Genomic DNA, 25,974 nt, shown 5'->3' on the forward strand with positions numbered 1-25,974 from the left:
GAATTTTTTTTTTTTAGAATGATAATTGGAATACCTAAAGCCTCGTACACACGACCGAGTTTCTCGGCAAAAACCAGCAAGAAACTTGCTGGGAGATTTTTTTTGCCGAGGAAACCGGTCGTGTGTACATTTTCGTCGAGGAAACTGTCGAGAAACTCGACGAGCCAAAAAGAGAGCAAGTTCTCTATTTCCTCGACGGGAATGGAGAAACTTGACTTGTCGAGTTCCTCGACAGCCTAACAAGGAACTCGACGAGGAAAACGATGTGTTTCGCCCGTCGGGTTCCTCGGTCGTGTGTACGAGGCTTAAGAGTTAGGCCCCTTTCACATTGAGGAGTTTTTCAGGCGGTAAAGCGCTAAAAATAGCGCTGCTATCCCGCCTGAAAAACTCCTGCACTGCAGACTCAATGTGAAAGCCCGAGGGCTTTCACACTGAGGCGATGCGCTGGCGGGAGACAAAAAAATCTCCTGTCAGCAGCATCTTTGGAGCGGTGAGAGGAGCGGCATGTATACCGCTCCTTCACCGCTCCTTCCCATTGAAAACAATGGGAACCGCGGCAATACCGCCCGCAATGCGCCTCTATAGAGGCGCATTGCGGGCGATATTAACTCTTTATCGGCCGCTAGCGGGGGTTAATACCGCACCGCTAGCGGCTGATACCCGCGGCAATTCCGGCGGTATAGCGCCGCTATTTTTAGCGGCGTTATACCGCCACCGCAGCTCCCGCCCCAGTCTGAAAGGGGCCTTAGGGGGATGATTGACCAGAGCCAGAGAAAAAAAAGGCAAAAGGACAAGAAAGGAAAATTTTGGTTGAATCGAATGGCATCGGCTGGCTTTCTAATCATTGAATTTGCTCCCAGATTAGACAACTCACTAGTTTATTGCGCACTTTTCACAATTAATCCGGAAGTAGAACGTTCATTCTATGAAAATGGAGACATTGACATACAGTACTCAATGAAAAATAATTCAAAATTGGTCAAGTTTTTGAAGGTACCATCGAATGGTCAGACGATCGATTTTTATACATTCTCATCCAAAGGTTTGAAGAGATCAAATCGCATGAAAAGTCGCAGCCTATTGGAGGCAATTCCACTATTCCAATCAGTGCGACACCGATTTACAAAAGTAGTTTCTGTACTACTTATGCCGATTTCAGGTGCGACTTCAATAGACATCTATGTATGTATGTGTGTCTATCAAGTAGCGCCTGAAATCGCGCTGACCTTGCTACTTTGAAATCGCGCTACTTCAAATGAATCCCACGGCAATTCCGACGGTATAGCGCCGCTATTTTTAGCGGCGCTATACTGCCACCGCGCCTCCCACCCCAGTGTGAAAGGGGCCTTAGGAAAAATCCAAAGCACTAAAAAAAAAAAGTATAAGGGCAACAAAATTAGTACAGGTATTGGAGGACCTCAATTACGAGGAATGGCTTCAAACACTAAATTTATTCCTGCTGGAGAGGGGATAAAATAGTGATTTACAAATAACTAAATGGTGATCCTAGCGCAAGAAAAAACGATTCAGTCTCAGGGAGTGTAAGAGGACACGGGGACACACAATGAGATTGGAGGAGAAGCGGTTTAACCTAAAGCATGCGCAGGGGTTTTTTCACTGTCAGGCCGCGTACACACGACCGGTTCATCCGATGAGAATGGTCCGACGGACCGTTTTCATCGGTTCACCGCTGAAGTGGCCTGATGGTCTGATATGTGTACACACCATCAGTTCAAAATCCGATCGGGTCAGAACGCGGTGATGTAAAACACACGACGTGCTGAAAAAAACAAAGTTCAATGCTTCCAAGCATGCGTCGACTTGATTCTGAGCATGCGCGGGTTTTGAACCGATGCTTTTGTGTACTAACCATCGGTTTGGACTGATCGGTCAGCGGTCCATCGGTTCGATTTTAAAGCAAGTTTTAAAATTTTGGTCCGAAGGACCAAAGACCGATGAGCCGTACACACGGTCGGTTTGGACCGCTGAAACTGAACTTCGGTCCATTTTCATCGGTTTTGATCGACCGTGTGTACGCGGCCTCAGGGCAATAAGTATGTGGAACTCTCTTCCACAATTGGTGGTGTCGGCAGGGAGTATGGATATTTTTAAAAGACTTAGTGAAAACAACATATAGGGATATGGGAAATAATTATAATTATAGACACCGACACACGTGCACCTACACAGGTTGAACTTGATGGAATAGTTTCTTTATTCAACCTTACCTACTATGTAACATTCCATTATAGTGCATTATTGTATATGTGTTAATGCACATTATGACACTCATTAGGAATTCTTGTACATGACCCTTCAATAAAATTGCATCATAATGTGCAGTATATGCATTGTGGTTCACTGCAGTGCATCGGGCTCCACTGTACCATGCCTTTGGGTGCCGCTCACAATGAATGGCACAAGAGTGCATCTCGTATACAGAAGATGCATTGCCAAGTATGCAAGTGTGCACAGAAAAAAGCACATGTTCTACTTTTTTCAGCGCAGTGTATTGTCATAACCTGGTGTGGTAAATATTGGTGAATGATGTCCTTTCTGGTACAATATTTTTATTGAGATATAGAAAAAGGGGAAACAGATAACAAATTCCCACGCAGGGGACATGAAACATAAAGGAGTACATGTAAAAGTACATGATAAAATATATAATGTAAGGGTACTGATTATAAACTGACACCGACCCACCAGCCAGGGCCGGGGGTCCGTGCATTATGCCTGAGCCTTGAGACCCAGGGGCCAAGGCAGACAAGGGGGAGCGGAGTTGTCCACCGAATGGGGAAGAAATAATGAAAAAAAATACGCGAACAACAGTGGGGGGGGGGGGGGGGGTGGGGGGGGGGGGTGTAGAACAGAGCAGCGAGCAAAAAAAACAGAAACATAGAAGGAGTGGGAAAAAGAGAAAGGAGGGACCCTCAGGCTGGAGATGGGGTTAATTTTAGAGTCCTAAACTAGTCAGATGTAGATTATGAAGTGTATAGGATCACCACTGGGCCCATACCTTAAGGAATTTTGCATAGGAGTCGTGGAAGACGCTAGACATTTTTTCATGGATCATAAGGGTCGTCAAGGTATTCTTGACCTCTGGAAATGAGACAGAAGTTTTTTTCAGGCCCTCGCTATTGTTCGTTTGCCAGCGATAAATGAGTATGTGGCTAGTTTCTGCTGGTGAGAGAAAAGGCCCGGGATCGGTCAATGGAGTAATGCATATTTGGGGTCCTTACGGAAGGGAACATGAAATAGAGAGGATAGTAGGCCAAAGACTCTTGACCAAAATCTTACAAGGCGGGGGCAAGACCACCATGTGTGCAGTTCATCTCCTCGTTGACCACAACCCTGAAAGCATCTGTCAATGATAGGTTTGACTTGGCGATACGGGCTGGGACCCAGTACCAGCATAGAAGGACCTTCTCCAGTCTGCAAGATCTATGGGGGACAGGTCGCGTTCCCATTTAAGCACATAGGAAAGGGTAGTGGAAGAGCTGCCGGAAGTTAGTAAAGAGTAGATCAAAAAAATGTGCCGCAAGCACATGGGAAATGCTGGCAGGTGTGCTCAAAGACAGTGGGGGAGATGTCTGTGGATATTACAGTGGGGAGATGTCTGTGGATATTACAGTGGTGACTATATATGGTGGTGATCCGAAAAATGTATGTGCGTTATAATCTAAATTAGTCGATTATTGGATTAAAAAAAAATTATTAATCGAACACGGAAATGTTAATCAGTAACTTAATAAGCTCTTAATGAGCCTCCCCAGACATCTCCCCCACTGTAATATCCACAGACATCTCCCTCGCTGTAATATCCACAGACATCTCCCCCACTGTAATATCCACAGACATCTCCCCCACTGTAATATCCACAGACATCTCCCCCACTGTAATATCCACATCTCCCCCACTGTAATCTCCACAGACATCTCCCCACTGTAATATCCACAGACATCTCCCCCCACTGTAATATCCACAGACATCTCCCCCACTGTAATCTCCACATACATCTCCCCACTGTAATATCCACAGACATCTCCCCCCCCACTGTAATATCTACAGACATCTCCCCCACTGTAATCTCCACAGACATCTCCCCGCTGTAATATGCACAGACATCCCCCCACTGTAATATCCACAGACATCTCCCCCACTGTAATATCCACAGACATCTCCCCCACTGTAATATTCACAGACATCTCCCCCACTGTAATATCCACAGACATCTCCCCACTATAATATCCAAAGACATCTCCCCCACTGTAATATCCACAGACATCTCCCCACTGTAATATCCACAGACATCTCCCCCCACTGTAATATCCACAGACATCTCCCCCACTGTAATATCCACAGACATCTCCCCCACTGTAATATCCACATCTCCCCCACTGTAATCTCCACAGACATCTCCCCACTGTAATATCCACAGACATCTCCCCCCACTGTAATATCCACAGACATCTCCCCCACTGTAATCTCCACATACATCTCCCCACTGTAATATCCACAGACATCTCCCCCCCCCACTGTAATATCTACAGACATCTCCCCCACTGTAATCTCCACAGACATCTCCCCGCTGTAATATGCACAGACATCCCCCCACTGTAATATCCACAGACATCTCCCCCACTGTAATATCCACAGACATCTCCCCCACTGTAATATCCACAGACATCTCCCCCACTGTAATATCCACAGACATCTCCCCACTATAATATCCAAAGACATCTCCCCCACTGTAATATCCACAGACATCTCCCCACTGTAATATCCACAGACATCTCCCCCACTGTAATATCCACAGACATCTCTCACACTGTAATATCCACAGACATCTCCTCACTGTAATCTCCACAGACATCTCCCCCACTGTAATATCCACAGACATCTCCCCCACTGTAATATCCACAGACATCTCCCCCACTGTAATCTCCACATCTCCCCCACTGTAATCTCCACAGACATCTCCCCACTGTAATATCCACAGACATCTCCCCCCACTGTAATATCCACAGACATCTCCCCCACTGTAATCTCCACATACATCTCCCCACTGTAATATCCACAGACATCTCCCCCACTGTAATATCCACAGACATCTCCCCCACTGTAATATCCACAGACATCTCCCCCCACTGTAATATCCACAGACATCTCCCCCACTGTAATCTCCACAGACATCTCCCCGCTGTAATATGCACACAAATCCCCACTCTGTAATATCCACAGACATCTCCCCCACTGTAATATCCACAGACATCTCCCCCACTGTAATATCCACAGACATCTCCCCACTATAATATCCACAGACATCTCCCCCACTGTAATATCCACAGACATCTCCCCACTGTAATATCCACAGACATCTCCCCCACTGTAATATCCACAGACATCTCTCACACTGTAATATCCACAGACATCTCCTCACTGTAATCTCCACAGACATCTCCCCCACTGTAATATCCATAGAAATCTCCCCACTGTAATATCCACAGACATCTCCCCCCACTGTAATATCCACAGACATCTCCCCCACTGTAATATCCACAGACATCTCCTCACTGTTATATCCACAGACATCTCCCCATTGTAATATGGTCCACATCTCCCCCACTGTATAGGAAGATTAGTGCTTGCTTAGTCTTAACAGAGAAGCCGGCCGAACACGAGAAGTTGAGGCCGGGTGATAACATCAGCGCGCCGCTCTAGGCTCACCTAGGCTGCACCCGGGTGAACCAAGATGGCCGCTGCTCCGAGAGCTAGGCCGAAGCCACGGCCTTTCCTATAGCCGCGGCAGCAGCGGAGCCCCACGGATCACGTGGTGTTCCGATCCGCAAATGGTGACCCGCTCGGATCACAGATCATTTACGATCCGTTACACCACTAGTACCGATCAAAAAAAATTACAAAGGAATTAATCTTTAATTTCCACAGCCCTACAATGTACAAAGCTCATGTTTGTTTACTATGAATACAGTATGTGTCTTGGGGTGCCCTTCAGGATGAATGGCAATCCACTACAAAGTACAAATACCATATGTTATGGTCCACACATGTTCACTCATTATAATGATCATGAATGCAAGGGTGAACATGTGAGCATCAGCAATGTGCGGTGACGTGAGTCACTGGTGTGGTACTGGCTAGTAACAGAGCCAGATACACACAGGTTACATACGCCGCAATCCTTAGAGCGAGAGCAATAATTCTAGCACTAAACATAACTAACACTAAACATGCAACCTGTAAAAATTAATTTACAGCGTTGTCTATGGAGATTTATAAGTTCTGAACTTTGGCGCCATTCCACAAGTGTGCGCAGCCATTCCACAAGTGTGCGCAAAGTGTGACATGTTAAATATCTATTTACTTGGTGTAACATCTTTCACATTATGCAAAAAAATTGGGCTAACATTAGTGTTTTTATTGATGAAACCCTGAAAAAAAAAGTTTAAAAAAAATTGCTGCACAAATACCATGTGACATAAGAAGCTGCAACGACCACCATTTTATTCCCTATGGCAGTAATGGTGAACCTTGGCACCCCAGATGTTTTGGAACTACATTTCCCATGATGCTTCACACTCTGCAGTGTAGTGGAACATCATGGGAAATGTAGTTCCAAAACATCTGGGGTGCCAAGGTTCCCCATCACTGCCCTAGGGTGTCTGCCAAAACAATATTTATAATGTTTGGGGGTTCTGAGTAATTTTCTAGCAAACAAATTATGATTTTTATGATTTTTTAGTAGGGCTGCGGAAATTAACGATTAATTATTCGATTAATCGTTAATTTCTTTGATCGATCAAAATTGAGCTTCGCAGTCTCGCCCATTGGAAAGGCCGCGGCTCCGGAGCTAGGCCGAAGCCGCGGCCTTTCCAATGGGCGAGACTGCGAAGCTCAATTTTGATCGATTAAAGAAATTAGTACACCCGGTGGCGGCCTAGTAGCGGCGCGCTGACGTCATCATCTGCTGCCTGCTGTGAGTGTGCTTTCTATTCTGGAAGATGTGTGGGGACATTACTGGGGGAGATGTGTGGACATTACGGGGGAGATGTGTGGTGGACATTACGTGGGAGATGTGTGGACATTACTGGGGGAGATGTGTGGACATTACTGGGGGAGATGTGTGGTGCAGTGGCGTCACTAGGGTTGGTGTCACCTGGTAAAATATGGTGTCACCCCCCCCCCCCCCCCCCATAACATTTTTCAAATATTTTTTAACCTACTGTTTGCTCTCTGTTCTCCTTTCTTCCCCTTTTCTCTCTCTCCCTATCCATCTTTCTTGTTCGTTCTATCCCTTCTTCTTTCTCTCCATTTTTCTTTGTCCCCTCCCCCCACCTCTCTTTCTCCAGAACCGGAATTCACATCTCAGGAGCCTATAGGGCGGTGGACATTACAGGGGAGATGTGTGGACATTACTGGGGAGATGTGTGGACATTACGGGGAAGATGTGTGGACATTACTGGGGGAGATGTGTGGACATTACGGGGGAGATGTGTGGTGGACATTACGGGGGAGATGTGTGGACATTACTGGGGGAGATGTGTGGAAATTACGGGGGAGATGTGTGGTGGACATTACGGGGGAGATGTGTGGACATTACGGGGGAGATGTGTGGACATTACTGGGGGAGATGTGTGGACATTACGGGGGAGATGTGTGGTGAACATTACGGGGGAGATGTGTGGACATTACTGGGGGAGATGTGTGGTGAACATTACGGGGGAGATGTGTGGACATTACTGGGGGAGATGTGTGGACATTACTGGGGGAGATGTGTGGACATTACTGGGGGAGATGTGTGGACATTACTGGGGGAGATGTGTGAACATTACGGGGGAGATGTGTGGACATTACTGGGGGAGATGTGTGGACATTACTGGGGGAGATGTGTGGACATTACTGGGGGAGATGTGTGGACATTACTGGGGGAGATGTGTGGACATTACTGGGGGAGATGTGTGGTGGACATTACGGGGGAGATGTGTGGACATTACTGGGGGAGATGTGTGGACATTACTGGGGGGATGTGTGGACATTACTGGGGGAGATGTGTGGACATTACTGGGGAGATGTGTGGACATTACTGGGGGAGATGTGTGGACATTACTGGGGGAGATGTGTGGACATTACTGGGGAGATGTGTGGACATTACTGGGGGAGATGTGTGGACATTAGGGGGGAGATGTGTGGACATTACTGGGGGAGATGTGTGGACATTAGGGGGGAGATGTGTGGACATTACTGGGGGAGATGTGTGGACATTACTGGGGGAGATGTGTGGACATTACTGGGGGAGATGTGTGGACATCACTGGGGGAGATGTGTGGACATTACGGGGAGATGTGTGGACATTACTGGGGGAGATGTGTGGACATTACGAGGAGATGTGTGGACATTACTGGGGGGAGATGTGTGGACTTTACTGGGGGAGATGTGTGGACATTACGGGGGGAGATGTGTGGACATTACGGGAGAGATGTGTGGACATTACGAGGGAGATGTGTGGTGGACATTACGGGGGAGATGTGTGGACATTACTGGGGGAGATGTGTGGACATTACTGGGGGAGATGTGTGGACATTACGGGAGAGATGTGTGGACATTACGGGAGAGATGTGTGGACATTACTGGGGGAGATGTGTGGACATTACGGGGGAGATGTGTGGTGGACATTACGGGGGAGATGTGTGGACATTACTGGGGGAGATGTGTGGACATTACGGGAGAGATGTGTGGACATTACAGGGGAGATGTGTGGACATTACTGGGGGAGATGTGTGGACATTACGGGAGAGATGTGTGGACATTACTGGGGAGATGTGTGGACATTACTGGGGGAGATGTGTGGACATTAGGGGGGAGATGTGTGGACATTACTGGGGGAGATGTGTGGACATTACTGGGGGAGATGTGTGGACATTACTGGGGGAGATGTGTGGACATCACTCGGGGAGATGTGTGGACATTACGGGGAGATGTGTGGACATTACTGGGGGAGATGTGTGGACATTACGGGGAGATGTGTGGACATTACTGGGGGGAGATGTGTGGACATTACTGGGGGAGATGTGTGGACATTACTGGGGGGAGATGTGTGGACATTACGGGAGAGATGTGTGGACATTACTGGGGGAGATGTGTGGACATTACTGGGGGGAGATGTGTGGACATTACGGGGAGATGTGTGGACATTACGGGGAGATGTGTGGACATTACTGGGGGAGATGTGTGGACATTACGGGGGAGATGTGTGGTGGACATTACGGGGGAGATGTGTGGACATTACTGGGGGAGATGTGTGGACATTACTGGGGGAGATGTGTGGACATTACGGGAGAGATTTGTGGACATTACTGGGGGAGATGTGTGGACATTACTGGGGGAGATGTGTGGACATTACGGGGGAGATGTGTGGTGGACATTACGGGGGAGATGTGTGGACATTACTGGGGGAGATGTGTGGACATTACGGGAGAGATGTGTGGACATTACTGGGGGAGATGTGTGGACATTACTAGGGAGATGTGTGGACATTACGGGGGAGATGTGTGGACATTACTGGGGGAGATGTGTGGACATTACTGGGGGAGATGTGTGGACATTACAGGGGAGATGTGTGGACATTACTGGGGGAGATGTGTGGACATTACGGGGGAGATGTGTGGACATTACTGGGGGAGATGTGTGGACATTACGGGGGAGATGTGTGGACATTACTGGGGGAGATGTGTGGACATTACGGGGGAGATGTGTGGACATTACGGCGGAGATGTGTGGACATTACGGGGGAGATGTGTGGACATTACTGGGGGAGATGTGTGGACATTACGGGGAGATGTGTGGACATTACTGGGGAGATGTGTGGACATTACGGGGGAGATGTGTGGACATTACTGGGGGAGATGTGTGGACATTACTGGGGGAGATGTGTGGACATTACTGGGGGAGATGTGTGGACATTACGGGGGAGATGTGTGGATATTACTGGGGGAGATGTCGGGACATTACGGGAGAGATGTGTGGACATTACTGGGGGAGATGTGTGGACATTACTGGGGAGATGTGTGGACATTACGGGGGAGATGTGTGGACATTACTGGGGGAGATGTGTGAACATTGCTGGGGGAGATGTGTGGACATTACTGGGGGAGATGTGTGGACATTACGGGGGAGATGTGTGGATATTACTGGGGGAGATGTGGGGACATTACTGGGGAGATGTGGGGACATTACGGGAGAGATGTGTGGACATTACGGTTATAATTAATCGAAATTAGTCGATTAATCGATTGAAAAAAATCGATTAATCGAACACGAAAATTTTAATCAGTAACAGCCCTATTTTTAAGCATAGTATTGCTTTAATGGCTGATAAATTCCTAGGCTAAAACATGCCATCATTTCCATAAAGATCCATTATAACACATCAATACTACTTGCCATAGGTGTGCATTAGGGTGTGCACCCCAAAGCTCAAACACAAATGCCTTTCTCTGCAGTCTCAGTTGCAATGGACAGGAAGTGCTCTGTGCTGAGTGATTTCCTGTTCATTCACAAACTGAAGCACAGTAAACACAGTTTACTATGCTTCATTTATGAATCACCACAGTGAGCAAGTGTGTTCATTTAGGAAAGGAAGGGGCTGGTAAATGACATATTTACCAGCCCCTTGTTTCATTCTCCTTCCTGAAACATTCCCTGCAGCAGCTGGGGGGAGAGGAAGCCCAGGCAGTAGAGGGAATCATGCACGTCATGATTAGGGTGTGCCCAGGCACACCCGGCAAACCCCCTGCGCACGCCTATGCTACTTGCACTGTTTGCGATAATCCCAGGCACCTTTATCGATATCTTTACTTTTCCACCTATACAGTTCATCATTTTAATGAAAGTTCAATTATTTTGTATCTCAAACACATTTCTGTGTGTTTTTTTATTTGTCTTCTTTTATTTAACAAAGAGCAAACATTGTATCAAATATTCATCAAGCTTCAAGCTGTTATTGCAAGATTGACACAATTTTGCAATATATCATAATTGATTGTAACAATGCCTTGCCTGGGCTGTCAGGAGTTTGATATAAAATTTCAATATATACTGTAAACAAATCACAGCTTCCCTGGTGCAATATCAGCAGCACATTTCAATGTAGATCATCCATCACCGTTCCCAGTGTAATTTATAAAAGGTCCTTTATAGCCTCTCATTATCATGCATGCATACTGAAAAACTCCTATAGTATGGACGTTTCGGGTTTACTCATTTCTTAACCACTTGCCCTCCAGAAGATTTATCCCCCTTTATGGCCAGGCCATTTTTTTTGCGATACGCCACTGTTTTACTTTAACTGACAATTACGCGGTCGTGCGACGCTGTACTCAAATAAAATGTATGCCATTTTTTTCCCACAAATAGAGTTTTCTTTTGGTGGTATTTGATCACCACTCTGTCTTTTATTTTTTTGCGCTACTGTATATACAAAAAAATATGCACAATTTTGAAAAAATAAACAATATTTCTTACTTTCCGCAAAAAAAACTTGTAAAAATCGAATTTCTTCATAAATGTATTCAAATATGTATTCTGCTCATAGGCGTGCGCAGCCTATTGCATTAGGGTGTGCACCCCAAAACTGAAACACACATGCGTGTGTGTGTGTATAAATATATAGGGCAGTATGGCAATGTACAGCATCGGTAAAGCAGTGGACTGGGTTAGTAGGGCAGAGGTTGGTGTCAGTAGTTTATTTTTTTTATATATTTTTTTTTATTACATTTTTACAATTGCGTTATTTTTATAATATTTTTACACAATCATTTTTATTATTTTTTTTTTTACAATTTGTTTATGTTCCCCATTGGGGGCTTTGGTGAAATACTATGGGTCTAAACGGGCCCCTGATGTCTCACTTTTGAGACAAAGAAAGGGACTGGGGACAGAGATTACCCAGTCCCTTTCTCTGTAGCCAAGCAACTGGGGAAATCTGCCCAGTACAGGGTGATTAGGGTGTGCCCAGGCACATCCGGCACACCCTGTGCGCACGCCTATGATTCTGCTACATGTCTTTGGTTAAAAGAAATCACAATAAGTGTATATTGATTGGTTTACGCAAACGTTATAGCGTCTACAAACTATAGGATATTTTTATGGTATTTTTTTTATACTAGTAATGGCGGCGATCAGCGACTGCGATATTGCAGCAGACAATCGAACACTGACACTTTTGACATTTTGTGGGAACCAGTGACACTAATACAGTGATCAGTGCTAAAAATATGTACCAATAACACTGGCGGAGAATGGGTTAAATATCTAGGACGATCCAAGGGTTAACTGTGTGCCTAACCAGTGTTTGTGTTTACTGTGTACAGTGGAACCTTGGATTACGAGCATAACCCGTTCCAGGAGAATGCTTGTAATCCAAAGCACTCGCATATCAAAGCGAGTCTCCCCATAGAAGTCAATGGAAACGTTGACTTCTATGGCATGAAATACTGCATGTGGCCAGAGGTGGGGGGCGACGGAGAGACTCGTAAATACTCGAAGATCATTCGGCTGCCCTTGGAAACCCCCGTAAAGGCTCGGGAAGGCTCGGAAGAGGCTTGAATTCTGCTTGTGTTGCGAGACAACACTCGCAAACTGAGTCTGGATATTAAAAAAAATATTGCTCGTATTACGAAATGCTCGTTAACCGCGTTACTCGCAATCCGAGGTTCCACTGTATGCTGCTTTTACTAGGGGAAGAGATGAATTCTAGTCCCTGCTTTGAAGGAACACAGAATACATCTCCCCCCCCCCCCATCAGAACGAAGCTCTGCTTTGTTTACATAAGCAGATCCCTGTTCTGTATAATTATCCAAGGATCGGCGGGTGCCAGAGGACATTGAGTGCCCGGCAACCACAGATCTGCTTCTGCTGTGAATTATTACAGCCAAGCAGGGGGTTAGCACCATCACTGCAAAGACAGAACAATCATTATCATTTCTCTCTTTACTGCTCCGCGTACCTCTGCAGGGTCTTCCTGACCATCAAACACTGTTTGGTCTTCCTGACCATCAAACAGTGATATGCGCAGGCGCTGGACTTTAGCTACATATTTTCTTTCCAGCTCCGTAGCTGCGCTTGTCCCTCCTGGACGCTCTCTACAGCTGCTCCTGTCTCACATGGACTCCCTCTCAGGCTTCGGCCTTCTGTCCCAACCTGACCTCAATGTACAGCAGCATCTCACACGGCTCCCCTCAGACACATTGACCTCCCTCAGGAGAGTGGGGCCCTGAGCTCTAAAGCCTCATACACACGATCGCACTTCCATCAGAGAAATCCGTGGATTTTTGTCCGAAGGGCGTTAGCTGTGAACTTGTTCTGCATACAGACGGCAGACCTTTTTCAGCCAACATTCACGAAACGACGTGGTTTTTCTTCTCTTTAGTGCCACCCTTTGGGCAACTTCTGCTAATGTTGTCTTATGGTTAGCATTGGTTTGGAGCATGCGCATTTGTACTTTGGAGTTTGGGATAATCCGTCGGCACACATTTGTTGTCGGACAATTTGAGAGCATGACCATCCAACCATTTGTTGTCGGAAATTCCAACAAAGAGGCACAATTCATTTCAATGACACCAATGATAGAGCACTGTCCTTTCCACTGACACCAAAGATTAGGCAATGTTTGCTTCCACTAAAACCAGGACATTTTCTACTCACACTGGACACAGCCAGCCTCCTAAAGTTCACTCACGGCTGTGTTAGGAAAGCGAATAAATCACTTTCCTAACAATGACCCGCCTCTCAGCCAATCAGGTGCTCAGGTGATTGACTGAAACAACAAGCGCTGTGATTGGACGCATGATAGAGAGGATGGGAGAAGCCACCATGACCCGCTGCGAGACAGATAAGTCCTGCGCAATGCACACTAGCAGCATTTGATGGGGCACAGTAGCGGCAAATGATGGGCACACTGGCAGTAATTGATGGGGCACATTAGCGGCAATTTATGGGACACAGTAGCGGCAATTGATGGGACACAGTAATGGCAATTGATGGGCACACTGGCAGCAATTGATGGGCACACTGGCAGCAATTGATGGGTACAGTGGTTGCGTTTGATGGCACAGTGGTTGCGTTTGATGGGCACAGTAGCTGCGTTTGATGGCACAGTGGTTGCGTTTGATGGGCACAGTAGCTGCGTTTGATGGCACAGTGACTGCGTTTGATGGCACAGTGGTTGCGTTTGATGGGCACAGTAGCTGCGTTTGATGGCACAGTAGCTGTGTTTGATGGTCACAGTGGCTGCTTTTGATGGGCATAGTGGCTGCTTTTAATGGGCATAGTGGCTGCTCTTGATGGGCACAGTGGCTGCTTTTTATGGGCATAGTGGCTGCTTTTAATGGGCATAGTGGCTGCTCTTGATGGGCATAGTGGCTGCTTTTAATGGGCATAGTGGCTGCTCTTGATGGGCACAGTGGCTGCTTTTGATGGGCATAGTGGCTGCTTTTAATGGGCATAGTGGCTGCTCTTGATGGGCATAGTGGCTGCTTTTGATGGGCACAGTGGCTGCAATTGATGGCATCCTGACTACAACTTTAAGAAAGGCATTCTTCCCATTGACCACCAATGAATTGGACCTGAAAATTATTTTAAGGGTTCCTCTGGGGTAGGGTTGAGAAAGGCTGGTTTAAAAAGTGTGAAGACCCCTGTTATAATGCAACATGTGGACATTCAGATTTATAAAAAAGTAAAGAAAGATCATATGTTATGTTCACTTAATACTTTTGGTAATTTAGGCCCAGATTCACTGAAAACAAGGCGCACATTACACCGCCGTAGAGCAAACACTGTACGCTACGCCAGCGCAGCACAGAGAGGCAAGCATTGCATTCAGCAAGTCAGTGCTCCCAACGCTGCGCCAGCGTGGCGTGGGTTTCGAAGGCGTACGCTGGCGTAGGTGGAAGTGGGTGTGAACCCATGCAAATGAGGCGTGACCCCATGCAAATGATGGGCAGAGCGCCAGACAGGTACGTATCACGAGCTCCGCATGCGCCGTGACGTGCACGCACCCCCCTGCGCCCGCTCATAACCATGCCGGCACAACTTCCTAAGCTACGCCGGATCACTGCGTACGCCGTGAACATAACGTACGCCCAGCCAGACACACGTCCAACGCACAATACGCCGGCTTGTGTTCCCTGGTGCAGATCTGAGCATGTCTGTTGCTGGAATAACTTTACTCCAGATGTATAACTTACGCACATCTCGCGTAGCATGCGCCGGGCACACGCACGTTCGTGAATCGCTGTATTTCCCTCATTTGCATGTTTGAATGGCTAATCAATGGGAGCGGCACCATGCTCCCAGCCTAAATGTGCGCCCACTCTACGCCGGCGTAAGCAAGCTACGTCGGCGGGGTGTAGCCTGTTTTTAGGCGCATATTAGTTTGTGGGTCTGGCGCACAGATACGACGGCGCACATTTGCACTTACGTCGGCGTAACTTGTTATACGTCGGCGTAAGTGCTTGGTGAATCTGGGCCATAGTGTATGTTGTTATTGACAGATAACTTTCAATTTAGTTCTATCAGTAAGTGGACGAATAGCTATCGTGCAGCAAATAGTCGTTCCCACTACAAATGGCTGAAGTTCTATACATGTACGGTATGTATGGGGAGCTTAAGATATTAGTATAGATCTTATTTATCTAATCTGAAATGAAAATCCAGCTATACACAGAACTGAATCAGCGATATCTGACTGGTGATGTCATTAAGGTCATTTTTTAAAGAAACTTATAGAAACAAGTCAGCAATGGTCATTTCTAAAAATATAAATCTCCACTCAAAAAATTGTTGGTACGCACATATGTCAAAAGATTTTTTGTTTTATGTTTTTAGTTTCTTGTATTCTTTCCCTGTCAGAGCAGACATGTCAGACAGAGTGTTGGGCCATAGGGCTGGCCCATCTCCTACCTGAGCTCAGTGCTTATATCAGAAATAAGAAACTGTTATGCAACAGTTGGGATTACATAAAGGAAAATATTTAAAATTACATTTTTTCCTGCCCAATAAAGAGTGTCAGGCCTCGTACACACGACCGAGGAACTCGTCATAAATGAAACATCGTTTTCTTCGACGAGTTCCTTGTTAGGCTTGTCGAGAATCTTGTCAAGCTTTCTTTGCGTACACACTGTCAAGACAAAATCTCGTCGTTCTCAAACGCGGTGACGTGCAACACATACAACGGCGCTATAAAGGGGAAGTTTGATTCCACTGGCACAACCCCTGGGGCTGCTTTTGCTAATCTCATGTTACTGCGTGTTAAGTAAAAGATTGGTAAGAGACGATTTGCACTTTTCAGTCTGTTACAGCGTGACGAATGTGCTATCTCCATTACAAACGCTACTTTTACCAAAGGTGCGCTCCGTCTCATACTTTATTCTGAACATGCGCGGGTTTCTAAGCATACACACGAACGTGTTTCTCGTCGAAAACCAGCCCGTCGAGGAACACGACGAGGAAATTGAGACTCCCGACGAGGAAAAAGAGAACTTGCTCTCTTTTTTTCTCATCGAGTTCCTCGACAGTTTTCTCGATGAAAAACATACACACGACCGTTTACCTCGGCAAAAAAGCTCTCCTACCAAGTTTCTTGATGGATTCTGTCGAGGAAAACGGTCGTGTGTACAAGGCCTCAGTTGTTAGTTTTAACCACTTAAAGGGGTTGTAAAGGTAAAACATTTTTTCCCTAAATAGCTTCCTTTACCTTAGTGCAGTCCTCCTTCACTTACCTCATCCTTCCATTTTGCTTTTAAATGTCCTTATTTCTTCTGAGAAATCCTTACTTCCTGTTCTTCTGTCTGTAACTCCACACAGTAATGCAAGGCTTTCTCCCTGGTGTGGAGAAAGCCTCTTGAGGGGGGAGGGGGCAAACAGGAGTGTCAGGACGCCCACTAACACACAGCTTCTTTCTCAATCTGTAAAGTAGAGAGTGTCCTGACTTGCCTGCTCGCCCCCTCCCCCTCAAGAGGCTTTCTCCACACCAGAGAGAAAGCCTTGCATTACTGCGTGTAGTTACAGACATAAGATTTCTCAGAAGAAATAAGGACATTTAAAAGCAAAATGGAAGGATGAGGTAAGTGAGGGAGGACTGCACTAAGGTAAAGGAAGCTATTTAGGGAAAAACATTTTTTTACAACCCCTTTAAGGACCAACTACTGTACATATAAGTCGGTACTTTAAACATGGATATCTCGGTAAGGGCAGCAGCTGCTGCCACAACCGAGGTATCCATCTTTTCAGTGGGCGGTCCTGTTTACGATAATGGTGGTCTCTGCAGCGGATTCGCCGCAAGATTGCCTCCCTTTCGCCACTCTCCACTGCTTACCGGAGCTGTCGGTAGCAGCGGAGGAAAGCGGTTCTGTTAGGTGTGGATACGAGTGAGGGCAAGATGGCCCCCACCGGTCTCCATACCATAACAGGGCCGAAGCGACGTCAAAACATCACTTCCGGCCCTACGTCTTAAAGGGAAATTTTTTTTGTTGTAATTTTTTCAAATGACAATTTATTTTTATTTATTTTTATGCATTTAAAGGGTCAATAAAGGATTTTTTTTCTTTAAAATACCAAACACGTTATACTTACCTTCACTGTGCAGTTTGTTTCGCACAGAGTGGCCCCGATCCACGTCTTCTGGGGTCCCTCGGCGGCTGTCTCTGATCCTCCCCGCAAGAACTCATCACATTCATGCGAGAGAGCTCGCATGGTGATGAGTCCTTGCGGGCACGCTCCCGTGATACAGCGAGCGGCCATAGCCACTCGCTGTATCACTCGGCCCCGCCCCTCGGAGCGCCGCGTCACTGGATGTGATTGACAGCAGCACCGGAAAATGGCTGCGCTGCTCTCAATCCATCCGCTCTAGCTAATCAGCGGCCAGGCTGAGCGGTGAAGATTGCATTAAGGTGAAAAATGTTTTTCCTTTACAATTCCTTTAAGTCCAAATATGAGATCTGAGGTCTTTTGACCCCAGATCTCATATTTAAGAGGACCTGTCATGCTTTTTTTCTATTAAAAGGGATGTAATAGGAATAGGAATAAAAGTGACCCATTTAAAAAAATGTTTTAAAATCAATAAAATAAAGTAAAATAAATAAGAAATTTCTTTTTTTTTTTAAATCGCCCCATTCCGACGAGCTCACGTGCATTCTTCCAGAAGCACATTTGTGAGGTCAGGTACTGATGAACGCATATGTGAGTAGCACCCGCATATGAAAATGGTGTTTAAACCACACATGTGAGGTATCGCCGCGATCGTTAGAGTGAGAGCAATAATTCTAACCCTAGGCCTCCTCTGTAACTGAAAACATGCAACCTGTAGGATTTTTTAAACGTCGCCTATGGAGATCTTTAAGGGTAAAAGTTTGACGCCATTCCACGACCAGGCGCAATTTTGAAGCGTGACATGTTGGGTATCAATTTACCCGGCGTAACATTATCTTTCACAATATAAAAAAAATTGGGCTAACTTTACTGTTGTCTTATTTTTTAATTACAAAAAGTGTTTTTTTTCCAAAAAAAGTGCGCTTGTAAGACCGCTGTGCAAATACGGTGTGACAAAAAGTATTGCAATGACCGGCATTTTATTCTCTAGGGTGTTAGAAAAAAATGTATAATGTTTGGGGTTCTATGTAATTTTCTAGCAAACAAAAATTGTTTTAACTTGTAAACACTGAGGCCTCGTACACACGACCAAGTTTTTCGGCAAAAACCAGCAAGAAACTTGCTGGGAGATATTTTTTTGCCGAGGAAACCGGTCGTGTGTACATTTTCGTCGAGGAAACTGTCGAGAAACTCGAAAAAAAAATAGAGCATGTTCTCTATTTCCTTGACGGGAATGGACAAAATTTGCTTGTCGAGTTTCTCGACGGCTTCACAAGGAACTCGACGAGCAAAACGATGTGTTTCGCCCATCGAGTTCCTCGGTCGTGTGTTCGAGGCCTGAGTCTGAAAAACAGGCTTGGTCCTTAACCTCCCTAGCGGTAATTATTATTTAGGTACTTATATAGCGCCGTCAATTTACATGTACATTCACATCAGTCCCTACCCTCAAAGAGCTTACAATCTAAGGTCCCTAACTCACATTCATATACGAGGGCCAATTAACCTACCAGCATGTTTTTGGAGTGTGGGAGGAAACTGGAGTACCCGGAGGAAGCCATTAGCGGTATCCCCGAGCCAGACTCGGGATCGCATCACAGTATCCAGGCAGAGTTTAATTACCTTGTCCCCTGAATCCCCTGAATCCTGCGATTTCTCCCCGCTGTATGAGCGAGCTGTCATCTCGCTCGATTCACACAGTGCCCCGAGTGCCGCCGAGCTACGTTCCCTGCGCCGTTACGACGCACGGGGGCGGAGATCGGCACCAAATTCAAAATAAAAACACAGTACACATACAGTATACTGTAATCCTACAGATTACAGTACTGTATGAAATAATTACACACGCCCTTTGCCCCTAGTGGTCTGTCCAGTGCCCTGCATGCAGTTTTATATTATAAATACTTTTCTTTTTGCAGAGAAACTGTAGATTGTCCATAGCAACCAAAAAGTGTCCCTTTTTGTCAAAAGTGGTTTTAGACCAGCTAGAAAACAGCGATAATAAATTAGAATCACTTGCAGAATTGAGCGATAGCGATTTGTGAGGAAATTCGTCATCAAACACTGAAAGTAATGACAGCGACAATTCTGCAACTGAGCAAATTTCATTGTTTTTGATTTGATTACATTATTGAATAATTTTTATTAATATTATATTATTATTTATTATAATTATTTATAGTTATTTATTACATTATAATTAATGATTTTGTGTTTCAAACTTTATCATACCCGGGTCTACTAGACTCTTGTTTGGACAGACTTAAGTGCGTTAATTCTAAGAATTAAGGGCCAGATTCACAAAGGAGATACGACGGAGTATCTCAGATACTCCGTCTTATCTCTCAGAGTATCTATGTGACTTTCAGAAGACAGATCAAAACTCTGCTCTTCTGATGTCATGAGACACGAACAACTAGCGCCCAGAAGCGATTCAGTTCGCATGCGCCGCGCTTTATAAGATTTTCATTCATTCATTCATTCATTCATAGAATCAGTTACGCATAGATATCCCTAAGATCCGACAGGTGTAATTGTTTTACACTGTCGGATCTTAGGATGCAGTACCGCGGCCGCCGCTGGGGGGAGTTTGCGTCGTAAACCAGCGTCGGGTATGCAAATTAGGAGTTACGGCGATCCACGACGGATTTTCGCGTTCGCTACGTCGCCGCTAATCTAGTTTCCCGTCGCAAAGTTAGTCGTTGTTTTTGGTGCCTTAACTTTACACAGCAAACGTATTGCTGTATAAAGTATGGCCGTCGTTCCCGCGTCGAAATGTAAAAATCAACGTCGTTTGTGTAAGACGTCCGGGAATACGAAAGTACGCTACGCGCGTCGCCGTTCGAAAAAATTAAGTCACTGCGCGCAAAGCACGGTGGCAATTTCGAAATGGAGCATGCGCAGTAGGTCCGGCGCGGGAGCGCGCCTAATTTAAATGGCACACGCCCATTTAAATTACGCGGGCTTTCGCCGGAGGCCGCCGGGGTAATTTTTCACGCAAGTGCTTGGTGAATCAGGCACTTGCGATGAAAAATTGCGGCGGTGTAACGTATCTACGATACGTTACGCCGCCGCGATTCTACCTGAATCTGGCCCTAAAGGCCTACAATATAAAACGCCAAATTTCAATGCAAAACAATTGTACCGCTTTCAGCATCTAAAACCTGACATAATCATAACACCAGGAAGGTTAAGAGGCTCACTTTTCTGCCTTGACAGGGGGAGAATACTAATAACAGCACATACACCTGTCCCTGAGAGGTAAGGCTGCACTATTATTAGAAAGGAAGATGGCCACTGCAGAGTGATTGCCTTTAACTAATGCAAGTAAATATATCCATAAATAGATGCAAACAGTTGCATGATATGGTTCACATACACTATGAAATGATCTTTTGTGCTGAGAACATCAGTCATACTAACTGAATGTTGTAATCCCCAAAAGGTCTCTTCTGATTGCATATTGTTGCTTTGGGGCTGATTTACTAAAACCGGAGCACTCAATATCTGGTGCAGCTGTGCACGGTAGCCAATCAGAATTTTACTTCTGTCTGTTCAATGAAGCTTTGACAATAAAATCTGGAAGCTGATTGGTTTCTATTCAGAACTGCACCAGATTTTGCACTCTCCAATTTTAGTAAATCCCCCACTTTTTTTTACAACAAACACATTAAAAACGTGGTCAACATGCCCAAACCAATGGCCGTGTTCATTGGGATCCTCTGGAGCTCCAATCTTGCTATCCTGTGCTATGCTTTAAAAAAATTGCCAGTTGATGGTTACTATTCATGTGGAAATTAGAGTGTTTTTGTGCTTATAAATGGAGGAACTAGTTGGTAACTAGTATTAAATATCCAAAAGCAACACATCTAAAGTGCCTAAGAATTGTTTAAAATGTACTAAAAAAATATGCTAAAAGTATGCTAAAAATAAATACAGTAATTGTACTTCTAAGCACATAGGTGTATAGCTTTAAGGGTGACTTTTAGTCTATATATATATACACACTTGAGTGTAAATATATCATCTCAAGCAGGGTATGAAAGAGAAGCAGTGACTTGCCTAGAAAACGTTCTTACCGTTCTTGCTGTCCTTTGGGACGGCCGTGTCAATACTACTTTGCCTTTTGAGCCTTTTCTCTTCTTCTGGTTTAAAACCCTCATTTACATCCAGCGCCTTTGCTTCATTTTCTGTATTTTTGGAGGCTTCTTTCCCAGCAGATTTAAACTTCTTCTTTACCATTTTGCTATCTGTGCCTTTCTCACATTGGCTTGGAGAGCCTATGAAATACAAGGAACAGCTGGTGCCTCCAGACTGGTCTAGGTCAATGCTCTGAGCCCGGACTAGCTCTGCCCCTCTAATTGTGTCAGGGTCTCGGCACACTTGTGACAGCTCCTGAGAATTTGGAATGTTATCCTTGACATGCAGCGAATGTGCCTTTTCTATTTCAGTTGAATTAGAACACATGCCATCCTTGGTTTTAACAAGGCTTAGCATTTCACCATTCCCACCAAAACAACTCAAATGTCTTTCAGCAATGCCCCCTTGGTAATTTTCCACAACAACATTGTTGGTTATATCATGATGTCCTCTACTAATTGAAGCACAAAAGTTGTGTAATGGAAATTTTTCAAATGCCTTCTTCTTACTATGCATGCCGTTTCCCTGGTGGGCTGATGCATTTCGCTTCATTTGCTTTCCAGTGACGTTTTGGACTGAGTTAGTTCTTAGGTTATCATCAGTGGATGGACTGTTGTCAACCATCAGACTACTGGATCCCTCTATAGGTTCCAAACATACATTGGTGTCATTTGATACTTTGGGTATGCTCATTGTGTTATTCTTTCCTGGGGGTTTGTCAGCTAGATCATACATTTTTATTGCACAGTTAACCATAGTCTGGTTGTCTGATTCATCATTTTCTCTTGGGGGTAGGCCAACTAAAATATTAATTTTTATTGCACAGTTATCCATGGTCTGGTTGTCTGATTCATTATTTTCTCTTGGGGGTTGGCCAACTAGATCATCAATTTTTATTGTACAGTTATCCATGATCTGGTTGTCTGATTCATCATTTTCTCTTGGGGGTAGGCCAACTAGATCATCAATTTTTATTGCACGGTTTTCCGTGGTCTGGTTGTCTAATTCATCATTTTCTCTTGGGGGTAGGCCAACTAGATCATCAATTTTTATTGCACGGTTTTCCATGGTGTGGTTGTCTGATTCAGCATGTTCTCTTGGGGGTTGGCCAACTAGATCATTAATTTTTATTGCACAGTTAGACATTGTCTGGTTGTCTGATTCAGAATTTTCTCTTGGGGGTTGGCCAACTAAATCATACATTTTTATTGCATAGTTTTCCATGGTCTGATTGTCTGATTCAGCATTTTCACTTGATGGTAGGCCAACTAGATCATCAATTTTTATTGCACAGTTATCCTCGGTCTGGTTGTCTGATTCATCATTTTCTCTTGGGGGTTGGCCAACTAGATCATTCGTTTTTAATGCACAGTTATCCACTGTTTGGTTATCTGATTCAGTATTTTCTTTTGGGGGTTGGCCAACTAGATCATCACTTTTTATTGTACAATTGGCCAGGGTCATTTTGTCTGATTCATCATTCGCTCTTGGTGGTTGGTCAACTAGATCATCAGGATTTAGTGCACAGGTGGCCATAGTCTGGTTGTCTGATTCACTATTCTCTCTTGGTGGTTGGTCGGCTAGATCATCAGGATTTAGAGCACCGTTTCCCATGCTCTGGTTGTCAGAATCTGCATTCTCTCTTGGTGGTTGGCCAACCAGATCATCAGTTTTTATTGCACAGTTGTCCATGGTCTGGCTGTATTCATTCCCATGTATACTGGATATTTCATGCTCATATTCTTGTTTGCAAACTTCCAGGTTATCTGTCATGTTTTCAGTGAACTTTGTGTCAATGGCTCCATCAGAAGAAATTGTACATAGTTGTAGATCACTATTTATCACCACAATTTGTGATACACTTTCTAAAGTTTTTGGTTTGCTGTCAGCACTGTATAACTCACCGTTTATTAATTCCAAACCATGATTTACAATTACTGACTCATTTCCTATAACCTCATTTATCTCAGTGTTTTTAAAGGATACAAGAAGTCCAGATACAGGTGATTCTTCATTTTCAATACCATAATTTTCCTGGATATACTCTCCGATTTTCCCATAGGAATGACTCCCATCCTGATCTTCAAACTCCACTGGATGTATTTGGGTGCCCTCCAACTCTTGGACGCCGTCTCCTTTTTCTTGTTCTGGGTTCTCAACGACTTTTAACTCAGAAGGCGGCTCTGTGGTCCGAATGTTTGCTTTCAGGAATTGTATTAGCTGTGAAAAAAATATATACATGAAAGTATGACAGTATATAATTAAGGTATTAATCTGGGCAAATGGAAAACATTATTAGACAGAACTCTTGAAATTCACTGTTGGATGTAATGTGATGGGTTAAAGGGGTTGTAAAACCTCGTGTTTTTTCACCTTAATGCAAAATCCACTGAAAAGTCTGATGGAAGTCCGATCGTGTGTACAATGCTTTAAAGAGTCCTAAAGGCCCATACACACGATCTGACTTTTTGACAACAACGGTCCGACGGACGTGTTTTATCGGACAATCCGACCACTTGTAAGCTCCATCGGACAATCGTTTTTTCATCGGAACAAATGTTCGCTGTGAATGATCTCAAACTTTCCGTCACCAAATGTCCAATGGAGGATAATCCGATCGTGTGTACACAAGTTCATCGAACTAAAATACAAAGTACAAACACGCATGCTCCGAACCAATGCTAAAGACCAGACAACAATAGCAGAAGTTGCCCAAAGGGTGACAAAAATCCACGGAAAAGTCAGATGGAAGTCCGATTTTGTGTAAGAGGCTTAAGGCCTCGTACACACGATAGGTTAAACAGAGGACAACGATCTGATGGACCGTTTTCAACGGTAAAAAACAATCGTGTGTGGGCCCCATAGGTTATTTAACCATCGGTTGAAAAAAAGCCAACTTGCTTTAAATTTAACCGATGGATTCCTAACCGATAGGTCAAAACCGATCGTTAGTAGGCACAACCATCGGTTAAAAATCCATGCATGCTCAGAATCAAGTCGACGCATGCTTGGAAGCATTGAACTTCGTTTTTTTCAGCACGTCGTTGTGATTTACGTCACCGCGTTCTGACACGATCGTTTTTTTAACCGATGGTGTGTAGGCGCGACGGACCATCAGTCAGCTTCATCGGTTAACCGATGAAAACGGTCCATCAGACCGTTCTCATCGGATGGACCGATCGTGTGTATGCGGCTTTAGAGTTACAACTATTGAAGGACGACAGACAGGAGCAAGGTTAAAATCCCTGCAGTAGCACCTTAAACTTTTTCAACCAGATTAACTGTACTGTAACTATGCAATCAGAGATATACAAACACCAGGGCCGCCATCAGGGGGGTACAAGCAGTACACCTGTAAGGGGCCCAGATGGCAACCCCCTTTAAAAAAAGGGGCCAGGAGATCCCCAGGGCCCTGGATGACAACCCCCCTTTTTTATAAAAAAAAATATTTTTCTTATATATTTTTTTATTTCTTTTATTTTTTATATATATATTATATTATTATTATTAAAGGGCCCAGAGGGCCCCGGATGGCAACCCCCCTTTTTTATATTTTTTTATTTATTTTTTATATTATTTTATTTATTTATATATATATATATATATATATATATATATATATATATATATATATATATATATATACATATTATTAAAGGTCTCAGAAGTCCCCAGGGCCCCATGTGGCAAACCCCCCTTTTTTTATTTATTTTTTATTAAAGGGCCCAGAGGTCCCCAGGGCCCTGGATGGCAACCCCCCCTTTTTTTTATATAAATGTTTATTTTTATTTTTTTCATATTTTTTTATTTTTTTATTTTTTATTAAAGGGCCCAGAGGTTTCTTTTTTTTATTAAAGGGCCCAGAGGTCCTGGATGGCAACCCCCTTTTTTTGTAATTTATTAAAAAAAAAAAAAAAATGTGTGTATATATATATATATATATATATATATATATATATATATATATATATATATGTATATGTGTGTATTTTATTAAAGGGCCCAGAGGTCCCCAGGGCCCCAGATGGCAACCATCCTTTTTAAAAATAAAGACATTAAAATATATATTTTTTATATATATTTTTTTTCTTTTTATTAACCACTTGGGATCCGCGCGCCGTCTATTGACGGCTACAGCGGGGATCCCAAAAGCCAAAGCGCCGTCAATTGACG

General features: G+C 44.5%; 1 protein-coding gene across 1 annotated transcript in view; it reads right to left on the reverse strand.

Annotated features, from left to right (window-relative positions):
- Window positions 1-24,075, reverse strand: part of ALPK2 (alpha kinase 2) — a 124,195-nt gene extending 100,120 nt beyond the window's left edge. The window contains exon 1 of the mRNA XM_040337738.1: window positions 21,741-24,075. Within this exon, the coding sequence (XP_040193672.1) occupies window positions 21,741-24,042 (2,302 nt within the window). The 5' untranslated portion in view covers window positions 24,043-24,075. The remainder of the gene's footprint in view (window positions 1-21,740) is intronic.
- Between the last annotated feature and the right edge of the window lie 1,899 nt (window positions 24,076-25,974).

This window comes from Rana temporaria, chromosome 1 (genome assembly GCF_905171775.1).
Source record: "Rana temporaria chromosome 1, aRanTem1.1, whole genome shotgun sequence".
NCBI lineage: Eukaryota > Metazoa > Chordata > Amphibia > Anura > Ranidae > Rana > Rana temporaria.